The sequence below is a fragment of the Thunnus thynnus genome, chromosome 13 (assembly GCF_963924715.1).
Source record: "Thunnus thynnus chromosome 13, fThuThy2.1, whole genome shotgun sequence".
Taxonomy (NCBI): domain Eukaryota; kingdom Metazoa; phylum Chordata; class Actinopteri; order Scombriformes; family Scombridae; genus Thunnus; species Thunnus thynnus.
The window spans coordinates 28,755,011-28,767,281 of NC_089529.1; the positions used below are offsets into that span (position 1 = coordinate 28,755,011).

The following is a 12,271-nucleotide window of genomic DNA, read 5'->3' on the forward strand; positions in this document are numbered from 1 at the left end:
AAACATTGTTTGGATGGATATTAACTTATATAATTTGAATTCTCTCACTTTTTTTGCATTTCACAGCTCCCTTTTTCCCTTTTGATATGATATACAATTATTAAAGTATATATTAAATTTAAAATGTGATTTTGTCAGCTACCTGTTGTAGGTGTGCGAAACTGAGACACTCTGAGAGAAATATGGTTCTGCTTAGACAGATTAGAGTTCTTGGTTGTTAAGGAAAAAGTAGAAAGATGGAGGATGAAGTTTGATTTAAGATTTTTTCTTTCCATTTGGTTTTGGAGTTACAAGGGTTTTTTGTAGCACCTCACCTCCCTTTAGTCACTGAACAAGTCTGAGTCTGCCTTCTATCACCTTCCTCACACACTAGATCATCTCTTTGATGATTTTTGTCCTCCCTCTCTGAACTATCTTGTTATGTTTCTACTTGTGAGACAGAATAGTTCCTGCAAAATTAACACTCAGAATAAGATCCACCTAGAATCTTTGCTTGTCCTATTTACCTAAAATGAAATTTACTTGCTGGATGAGCTGAACGTACAAACAAAAATAACCTCACTAACCATTGACTAAATGACTTCAATGACCACAAATGTACATAATTTCCTTTTCCTTTGCTGCTGTGAGATTGGAAGCCGGTACCACAAAGTACATTTACCTAATGGCAGTGCCAGTATAGTAAACAGGAAGTTTGTTATTGATGAAAATGACAGACTTTTATATCCCATGTGAGACCTAAATTGGCTCTCATGTGACCAAGAGAAATGTATTAAAGTACTTCTACTGCACAGTTACTGATGAAATCCACTGATAATAGCAGCTCCATTATCATTAAGCTGACATCTGAGTGAAGGAGCGGAGTTAAATGATGCGTAGAGGCCAATGGGTGGTCGAGGGGCAGGAGGCTAAAGCAGGGTGGTGTTTAGGGAACAACTAAACAAAAAACAAAAAAAAACACTTTATCTGATACAGCTTTAAACCAGCAAAATCATATTGACAATTTAAAATATGTCTAAAATTCAAGTTCCAGAAAAGTTTGAATGACATATGGAGTAATCACTTCTCAAATTAAAAAAACATTTACATACATGTAATGTTTTTCTCCAAAAGTGTGAAGGAATCTGTTGGAAGGATGAAATAATTCCCCATGTTTCCAAAGATATGAACGTATTTCAAGAGTTTTCTTGATTTATATCCACAATTAGCTAAATTACTTTGTTCACATTGCCACCAGACTTCACTTCGGATAATCCGATGTTAGTGGTTAATGGGCCCATTTTCAGTCAACGTTAATGCTCAAGGACTTATTTTAAACCCAGCGGAAGCATCCATTGACAGGTGGAGCTGCCAGCGGCTTCAGCTTCAGCTGTTTGGCTGGGAGGACGGGTAGAGTCAACACCGGCCGTCGCTCGTGGCTTTGGCTTCATCTCCAGCTTTGCGGCTGGGAGGTCCCCAGCCAGAAGGAGAGTATTTGCCGGGCAGCAGTTCACCAAAGAGCACGACGTGAGAGGCAGTTGCTCCAATGATGAAGCCACCGAGGACTTTTCAGCAGAGAAGTGAGTAACATAAAGTGCACCATCACTTGTTAACTAGTCATTGAATTTACATTTTTACTGAAACAAATCCACAGTTACCTACAAAATACATGCCGAATTAAGCAGTGGCTCCTAATGTTACTTTATATTTAAAATATCATCCATGTTGCTCGCCTTACATTTGCGAACAAGGCCTATTTTAAATTGTGTATTTTTATAGAGGAGTCTGGTATGAGCATTGTTAACTCACAGGCTGTTCAGTTGATCCATGCTTTCAGTGTCTTCAGCGTTTAAGAGCAGAGAACGCTGCTTATTTTTCCACAATTTTGAAACCTAATTTTATATACTTGGCAACTTTTTAATCATTCAAATTTAGCTGGGTGGTTACACATTTTTCTGTGGTGTGACAAACTCAGAACACAGATTTATCGTTGCTTTTATACGGACTTTAAACTACAAACAGATTATTGTTTCTTGCGGCATTAAAATAAAGGCAGGTATCAAGTCATGGCTCGTTTAAGACTAGAACATACCATGTCTCAAGTCACTGGAAACAAGATAAAGTTGGGTCAAGTTTTAAGTCAGTCGAGACAAGTCCAAGTCACATTTCAAGTCTGTCAGAGCAAGTTTAAAGTCATGCAAGCCAAGTCTCACAGTAAGCCACTAGTCCTTGAGGGCACGTTCAAGTAGAGATGCAAGTCTTTCATCAAAGTGACATGGCATTTAAACATTTCCCTTTCAAAGTTCTTAACAAAGGTTTTACACATCTGACAACAAATTCTTTCAATATAGACATCTATTCATCAAACATTCAGTCTGTGGATATGCAAGTTCCTTCCCTATGGAGCATCACTTGTTATTAATTGTTCCGAGATTTTAACAGGTCAAAACTTGAGACCTGAAAGTTTTTGTTTTTTGAGTCTCATGTCACGTCTCAAACCTTTTTGTGACTTTCGTCTGACTCTGAAAGTCTCAAGTCAACAGCTGTTGGTGTGTGTGTGTGTGTGTGTGTGTGTGTGTGTCAGAATGTGTGTTTGTGTGTAAAAAAAAAAGAGAGAATTTGAGTGTGTGTCTGTGTTTCCTGTATTGTGTATGCTGATGTCTTTAACCCAGGTTAGATGTCATTTCCTCTCTTCAGGTCAGCCAAATCCTTTAACTTCCCACACACACCCGCACGCGCACACACACATGCACACTCACAAAAGAAAAACACTTCTCACACTGCTTCATACTCTTGAAAACACAAATGCTCACATACTATAACAGTTTGTTCATCCACATAAACAGTTCTTCACACAGGTTTCTTTCTCTCTCTCACACACACACACACAACTTTCTGAGGGAGGTGTAGGGAGGGGGAGGACAGGAGTGTTTCACAAATTACATGCAGACTTTTTGCATCAAGTGTCAGCCCCCCCCCCCCTTGCCTCCTCTTCCTCCTCCTCCTCCTCCTCCTTCCTCACTTTACTGAACTCTTAAGACAAACACACCCTCGGCATGAGCCGTGACGGACCAGACGCTGCCCACATGGGTTAGAAACTGTCCAGAAACGCAGGTTTTTTTTCAGTGGGAATATGTAACTGTTGAATGCATGGAATATGGCTCAGACCCCGGCGGTAAAAACTCCACTGCGGAGATCCTTCAGTGAGCACGTGAAAGACTCTACCAACAAGGCTTGGGATGTCTTCTGGAGGAGTGTGAGGGAGCGGCGGCTGTGGGGTGAGTCAGGATACGATGTGAATGTAGATTATTCAGCTGGCTGGCGGCGTGGAGAGAGGAGTTTACGCAAGACTGCAGCAGCATCTTGCCGGCAGCAAAGGGTCATTTTCTGCAGCTCATTATGATTCAGTGAATGATATTAAGGATGGGAGAGATGCCTATGAGCTTCTGTCTCTGTATATGTAGTTTAATATCATGATATCAGTGAAACAGTACATTTTCTGGTAATGTAGTTGATGTTGAAGCAGCTTCAAAATAAAGTAACCACATAGCAATGTCAGTTTTTGGTTAATCCTGTGAATTAATTACTTGACAAATTCTGATACTTCATCGCATTGATGCAAAAATCCTGTAGATCCAAAATTGTCATGAAGCAGCAGTTGATCATTATTATGTAATATTGCCCACAACGGTCTAATACAACCAGAAATATTAAAGGGATAGATATGTTGGTATAAGCAATATAGAAAATCGCTGATAGTGGCTCTTGGTGTGTATCATTATAATGTCCAATGCTAATGCTCAGCGGTTTGCATCCATTCTGAGTCTGTGAAGTTTTACTCGTTGATCCAGTTGTTGGTGTTTTCTTGCACCAAACTGAGAGCTGACATGATGTCCGGAGTTGTACACAGCTGCTACCGGCATCAATTTATTAAATCAGGTCCTTAAACTTCCACATTTTTCATATACATTTCATCAGAAAAATCGTTTTTTTTAATTCCTAAAGAAAATTCACACTGCAAATTCATATGTACCTCTCAAGCAGTGAGTGAATATGTGAAAAAGCTTGTTATGTTAAATCATTAAACCAAACCGAAATGTCACTCCCAGTGAAAAACAGAGCAAGCAGAGTTTCACAAACTGATACTGGAGCTGAAGACTCATCTCAACATCGACTGTTTTAACAAAGTCCGGGAGCTTACTTTGATACCAGGCCAACATCAAGAAAAACCAATTGTGGTCCAGTTAACAAAAGCTTGAGAAAACATGATCTTTTAAAAAGTTCACATCATTCCTGTAGCTAAAATGTGTTCAGTAAAGTCCCCTCCATCCAAAAACATATTTTTCTTCTTGTTCCTTCAGCTGGATGTTGTTCTGTTCTCTGTGCAGAATGATGTATGTGCAGAGTTTGTTTTCACATTCATCTGCTGAAGGAGGAAAGTTTCTCTGTACTCATCATAACTCCTATGCCCAGTCCCAGCACCAGAGGAAAGTAACTGGCTGGGTATTTGCTTTTTATTGGTGGGCCTGCCACTTAACACCATTAACTGGAGAGGGTGACAGTCACCAGTTAACATGGTCACTGGTTAAGGCAAGGCAAGGCAAGTTTATTTGTATAGCACATTTCAACAACAAGGCAATTCAAAGTGCTTTACATAGAGCATAAAAGGCATTAAAACAGAATATAAAAGCAACACAAGTAAAAAGACATAAAAACAATTAAAAAGTCTTAAATTTGGAAATAAAAAGAGGCTAAAAAAGGGAATAAGACAGATAAAACAAGAGAATACAAGTAACAGTGCAGTGTAAAATATTAAAATTCAATGTGGTTTAATGAAAGGCAGCGGCAAATGGTATAAATGGAACTGGCATGCTAATGTCAGCTAGCCGCTTTCAAACTTCCCACTCTGGCATCACATGCCGACAAACAGCCACTGGATGGTTAAAAACTTCTAACTACTACTAACAGTTAAGTAAGCTCAGAGGGTTAAACAAGCTTTTTCGAAGCAGAAAGAGACGACAAAAAGATTAAAAGAGTGAAACTAAAAGTGTAAAGTCGACAACTGTTGCTGGCAACAGAACAAACACGAGGACAGATGTCTCACTTTGCTCTAGATCCAGACACCATAAACAGACAAAAAACGCCTCCCAGGGCGCGCCCATAACGCCAGGACTGCATGTACGACCAAGCGGGTAGCTCCCAGTCTGAAAAGTGAAACCAATGCGGAAGTGCCTTAAACCTGTATTCTTTCTATTGGCCATCAGGGGGCGACTCCACTGGCTGCAAAAAGGAGTCTGATTGTATGGAAGTCTATGAGAAAATGACCCTACTTCTCACTTGCTTTATTACCTCAGTAAACATCTTCCTAATGAGTTTATGGTCTCAATCACTAGTTTCAAGTCGTCTTTAATGCATCATGATGTTCATTTTGTAAATTATGGCCTCATTTAGAGTGAAATAGACAATAAAGTAGCATATGCCTTAGGGCGTGGCTACATTGTGATTGACAATCTGCAATCAATTCTTCCCATGAGTACAATTTTGTTTTAACGGTTTCAGGCCTGTTTTTCACTAACGAAAATTAGCATTAGCATTATCACTGTTAACCATAGATTGTAAATGCACCGTGCTAACCAAGCTAGCAGCTAGCGCTATGGTCAGCTTCACCCTCTCGTCCAAATATGGTCACTTCTGGCTCCAAAAATCAAACATGACGATGGTCAAATCCAAGATGGTGATGGTCAAATCGCTACAATTGAGGCTTCAAAACTGCAGTTCACAAACCAATGGGTGATGTCACGGTAACTACGTCCATATTTTTTTACAGTCTATGTGTACGACAAGCATGATTTGTGACATTGCAACTGGTTTGGAGCCAGTCGTGGTCCAGTATGTAGCTTACATGATGCGGAAACTTGAAGCTTCCAGTGCAAAAACACTGAGAACGGACTTCACAGTGAAGGAGAGGACATCTTGTGTCCAGCAGGAAAACTTTTTAAATGAACAATATTTAAACGGTTTTAACAAAGTAATAGAGCTTTTGTTGGAAAAACCATATTGGACACAAATTATTATTCCAAATAGAGTATTTTTGTCTTAAAACATATCTGGAGGAGCTCTTTACTACCTTTTGAGTGGATGTGACTTTTCAGAAAACATTTTATGGAAGACTGTATTACAGTTGGTGTTTAAACATAATGGAATAAACAGGTAAAAGGAAAAATAACACATAAGTGTAAAAATAAGACTGACAATGAGATTCTGTCAGAGATCGAAAATACAGCTGCAGTTTTAGAATTCATTATCCTTACATTGTTGATTGCAATGAAGGAATATTGAACTTTAATGGCATATCCCTTAATATCCCCCAAATTACTTTAAGAAGCAGTCAGCTCCTCCTTGTTTCTGTCCATCAAATACTCACAAGGCAGCTCTCCAAAACCACTGGAATAGGAGCTGTAGCTGTGACTGATTGTGGTTTCACATCTCATTGAAGCAGAGTGTTTACCTCTGCTTGTCGCACACTGTGAGGGTGACTCAGATGTTGATATTCGGGGTGCTAAATGGAGTCCTCACTTCCACCCTTCCGGGAATCTCAGCATGTTCTCCACACTGAGGACTCCAAAGTCTGAAGGGACTGTATGAATGTAAAGCTGGGAGCTGAGAAATATGTCATCACTGACAGCAAAGGATCCAAAAATAGCAACTTATGGGTTTAACTGAGCTGCAGTGGTAAACTAAAAACCAGAGAGCTGAATATTCTTTTCTGTTGTATTTCTGTTTTTCAAATTTAATTCGGTTCGTTTGAATGGAGTCATTTTTAATTTAGCTCCTGGAAACAAAGTCTTAAATTGAACTTTATGCTCAATTTAAGTGAACTTCAGTCACACTGTGAAGTCAAAAATGGAAGAAGTTTTGTTTTGAATTGTTAAATTGTTGTTTAGTTGGCAAGCTAGCGAGTTAGTTATTGTTGCTAGCTTTCTGGTGTGACTGTATCATTCAGCTTGCTTTTTTTTAGGGTAGTTTGGGCTCTTTACTGTTGGAACTGCAGTGTTTTATCTTGGATGTTATAAATTAACTAATTTAAAAATCTGATTTTAAAAAATCAATGTAAAAAAGTAATCAGAAAAATATCAGTTTGTAATTTAACTATTTTTTACGAATGTTTCTGTCCATTTTTTTCTTTTCAGTTATTTAGTTTTTATTTTGAATATTTATTTTCTATTATATGACACCTATTAGAGACTTTGTTTACTGTAAAACGCAGTGAACAGCTTCTTCTTGCAGTTGTAAACTTTTGGATGCATAGTGACCCGTTTAATATTGTTGAAGATCTCTTTTAACTGATCTGCTCCTTATGAAAAAATGTTTTGCATGAAAATGCATTAAAACTGAAAATAATTAACCTAAAGGGCAACATACACACTAGCAGAGTATGACATGTGCCAAAACACCTGCACCAATAGTAACAGATCACAACCTCTTGACTGTTCATTGTAAAAAGAAAGTCAAGAGGTTGTGATACATAGCACAACAAGTTAGCGAGGCTGTAAACAGAACCATGTTCCCGCACATGCTCAGTGGTGTCTGCCTTACACAGAACTACTCTCCGGAGACTGAAAACGTGATCGCTGTTATTAGTCTTTGGAGCCGTTTCTAAACAAACTAACGTGACCAAACTTTTCATAATGAAGGAACATGTCACCCAGTGCAGCGGTGTGGCTCATTGATGTGTTTTTAAGAGTTTTTGGACAACAACAGTGGTGAAATATAGGAAATCACCAGCCATATCCTTAACCTAATCCTTAATTTAACCAAATCCAAAGGGACTAGCTGGCAGTGTAACTATTCATTCTTAATTTAACCCATGTCAAATGTGTAACTAGCATCTTATTTAAGGCCAAAATTAAACCACTTGTATGTTTGTGTGTTGACTCTTGTATCTAAAACTCTGCTGAACCTGACATCACATTTGCAAAAATCACACACAAACACACACCCACATAGATTATGGAGTATAATATAACTGATCAGCAGGCTGCAGGACTGGTGAGGCAGGTTTCTAAACTCAGATGCTTTTTTTTTTCATGATTCTGCAAAATTCAAAACAGCTTTACTTCAGAGGTTTAAATGAACCGCAGTGATAAACTGAAAAGTTGAGAGATGAATAATCCTCCTGCTGTACGTTAACATCCAGACTCTCACAAAGTGCAAGCTGCTTTTGGCATCTTTGCCTTTATTGGACAGTGGGCAGCGGATCAAACCAGGGACTTTGCAGTTATGTGGCATGCGCCGTAACCATTCGGCTACCAGAGCACTCCCACTGAGCAATTCTTAAACCCTTCAGTAATACCTCTGATTCTTTTATTACCTGTGTGTATTTGTGTATGAGTGTATGAATGAGTGTGTTTGTGTGGGAATAGTATTTTTCCGTGTGTGTGTGTGTGTGTTTTATTCTGACAGCTGGTTCTGCTTTTTCTTTGAGAGCTGATACCTGGCTCCAGCTGTGTGTACACTTACATCTGTGTGTGTGTTTGGATTAAATCAACCAATGACGTTAGCACAGTCATGTTCACTGATTGGCTGAGATGGATTATGTAATGCTGTGGTTCATTAAATCCTGTAGCACACACATTTACACACTGCAAAGAGAAAAGCAGAGAGAGGGAGTTTTGCAATAAACTGTGTGTACTTTTATACATTTATACAATTTTAAAGACCTTCCAGGCAAACTACTGATTTCCATTAATTTCCATATCTTATGAAAATCAGCTTCTTAAGAAATAAAACATGCATACAGAGAGAAATATTGAATATGCCACCATGGTTGTGTGATGAGACACCTGTCAAATCAAGTAAAAGCAACCCTAAACCATAGACTGTATATAAAGATGAGAGAGGTAGAGAGGGGTGACGTCACCCATTTGGCTTGCACTGGAGCCAGTTTGAACTGCTTTGACAAAATTGTGCTTGCAGGGCAGGTATTGTAATCAAGTAATATTAAACATAGTGAAATATTATGACAATAGTCTGACTCAGTGCGAGTCCGGGAGCTGGGGAGAGCAGCAGGTGAGCCAACTGTCAATCACAGCTGTCAATCAACGCCCACACAGCAGACATCAAAGCTACTATAAGTCTTCCAATCTTATTAATGGAGCAATAATTTCCAAAATGACCACCAGCACACTTATTAGAGGAACTGAATTTAGAGATTCAGACCATAAAGACTCAATCAGAGAAAAAATAAAAAAAATAATTTACTTAGTATTTCTAGAGAGGAATTGACACTTTTTGAATGGGAGTCAGTTGGCACTTTTAAGGCACATTGGCTTCAAACATAGTACTGGACAATAAATTAAATTTATCAAATTGTGCTGATATAAGTGCTGAAATACTGATATGAATGTCCTGCTTTTATCAGAATTTTTAATTAATAAAAAAACTGGAATTCAAAATTATACTAAGTCAAATTATACTAAGAATCATTACAAGCAATCAGCCAATCAGCTCACAATCCTGTCCAGGTGCTTTAACTGGTCAGACTGTAAATAATCCAGACATATATAACATTCAGTGGCGGCTGGTGACTCAAAAAATTGGGGAGGACAGGAGGAAAACCAACATGGAATCTTACAACAAACCGCATCAAACTATATCATTGTCTCTACCTGATGAAATCGGAGGGGTGGGGGGTAATTTTATATGCCAATAAAACAATTTGCTTTCAAAAACAAAAACCCCTGAATGGTGAAAAGGCTGCTTCTTTAAAGACATTTACTATATACCTAAGAAGAAGAAATGATCATTTTAGCCAGGGAGTGGTTCACAATGTCTCATTTTACCAACAGAGTGAAATTCAAATTTATAGTACTGTTCTATTGTGACAACAGATTTATGTTCTCATCAAAAACAGACAACATATCATATGATTAACACGTGTTTCCCATGTATTTTCTTAGTATACAGAAATATATAAAGTAGCACAAAGCTTATAATGTGATACAGGAACAGATCAGTGCTGAATACTAGAAAGATTGAACACTAGAAACATTCACAGATCTAAAAGTGCAGGTTCACATCAGAAAGTATTAATGCATGTATCAAATACATGACTTATACACTCTGATCTAACATTAGAATAGTAGTTGCCTTTCTCTGCTGGCTCCCTGTTATCTGTTTTGTCTTCATCGATCCTTTGCTATTTCCTTTCCTTGCATGTTTTTTTTAACTTATCTTACCTAAAGTGTATTGTTGTTAACTACTCTGCATTGTGTTGCAACATTGATAGGTGGATATGTACTGTATTATGTACTATATTTAATTTTATTGTAATTATCTTTTTAACATCAACTTCATCTTACCAATAAATTGTTTTTTGGTTTTCACACATGGGTACAAGTACAAAACAGATGCTGTTCTGTATATAATAAAGTACATTGTGTTTGTGTATTTGGAATTGCCGTCACATACTGTATGTGGTCTGTGTGGTTATAAATTTTGCTGTGGACATCTGTGGACACTTGTCGACAGGAGCAGCTGACAAAATTTAATTCCCGCAGACCATCGCTGATAAATTTTTAACAACCTCTGTTGAAGATGTGAGGATGTCACATTTCTCTGATCTGTGTGTGTAATTTTACTACGTCCCATCTGGAAATAAATCCAAAACAAACCTCAGAATGGCAGCGAATATAGAACAGAGAGAGCGGTTCTGATTGTTGAACGTTATTTTCTCCTTTTCATAACCGCACTACGCGTGAACTGAACCAGATCTGTCTCTCCTCCGAGGACCGACGACCATATTTAGCTGCAGTGTGAACACGACCCCGGAGAATCACAGCTCTAATCCTCACTTCTGTCTCTTTGCTTTGTCTCCCTTGACTTCCATCACTCACTGCCACCAGGGCATCTCCTCTCCATTCCTCTTCATCAGCCCGTCCTAATATTTACACCTCCACTAGAAAGTTGTCATAACTCACAGCCCAAATATGGTCTTTCATTCAAAGACTTGCGGCGCTCATCTAAACACAGCCTCTGCCAAACACACTCTCTAAACTTTGCCGTAACTTTTTCCTCACAACTGGATGTACTGATCACCAATATGACAGAGTGACAGTCTCCAGAAGCTCAAACATCACCACCATAGAGACATCTGGTGAGGCTGGACAGTGTGCAACTATCCATAGAGAACATGAGCGTTTAAGAAATCAAATATAACTGTGAGAATTTAGAGTTTTCATAAGCCAAAACAGTCCTCTCCTGTATTTTTGTTGAGTAGATTTTATCTGAGAATAGATTGATGTCAAAGAACTCAAAAGGACATTTTGATTAAATAATGTTCACAGGAGTTTTTATAGACTTAAAGGGATGTTTATCATCATCATGTTTCCACTCTTTAGCAGCGAAAGACTACACCGGAGACTTTAATGTGACAGGAGATATTAGTACAGGTTTTATAAGGACACCGTGCTGCAAGTGCACATGAACTTGTGTAGAAAGAACATTGTTTTATTTCTACAGGAAAAATGTCAAATATGGAAAGCTTTGAATAGTTGCAATTAACCTTTGTGAGCCAGAAGTTTTATCACAAATATCACTTTCTATCTCAGAATGAATGCAAGCAGGCAAACATGTTTACTTCGGCTTTTATTGATAGCAAAAGCAACTTCATAAAGGTGAAAGGTTTGTTCTCTTCTCTGTGCAGAATGATGTATGTGCAGAGTTTGTCTGTTTCTCTGTGCTCCTCTTAGATCTCATATCATACTCATAGTATACACAACTAGTGGTCCAGTATGCAACTTACACAAGTGTGATGTGGAAACCTGAAGCTTCTAGTGCACAAACACTGAGAATGAACTTTACAGTGAAGGAGGAGACATCTTGTGTTCAGCAGGAAGACTTTTGAAGCAATATTTTAAGATTTTAATAATGTTTAACTAGTTAACTGAACTTTGTTATGGAAAATACACCAGACCTGTTTGCAATAATTAGAGATGTAGGCTGCAAATCAGTGGTCTTGAATCAGGTTAAAACAGTGAACTAAGGCAGGAAACAGTATATTTTTAAGCAATAACCTTGAACATCAGCTCAGATTTCTGTGTTTTTTCTGACTTTTATTTCAGACGATTGATGTGATATTATAATATAATTTTCCTTTATTTCTGTTTTGTTTTTTTTTTAATCTGAAAATATAAAACACATTATTTCCTATCAGAGGATTTTTCTTTCAGAAAACAAGAAGCTACTGCTGTTTATTTACATAAACAGAAGATTATACAACAATTTTATAGTC

At 38.0% G+C, this 12,271-nt stretch overlaps 1 protein-coding gene across 2 annotated transcripts in view; it reads left to right on the forward strand.

Moving 5' to 3' along the window:
- The first annotated feature begins 3,021 nt into the window (after positions 1-3,021).
- si:dkeyp-23e4.3 (rho GTPase-activating protein 7) overlaps positions 3,022-12,271 on the forward strand; it is a 117,447-nt gene continuing 108,197 nt past the window's right edge. For both annotated transcript variants that reach the window (XM_067608892.1, XM_067608893.1), the window contains exon 1: positions 3,022-3,257. In XM_067608892.1, the coding sequence (XP_067464993.1) occupies positions 3,137-3,257 (121 nt within the window). In that variant the 5' untranslated portion in view covers positions 3,022-3,136. The remainder of the gene's footprint in view (positions 3,258-12,271) is intronic.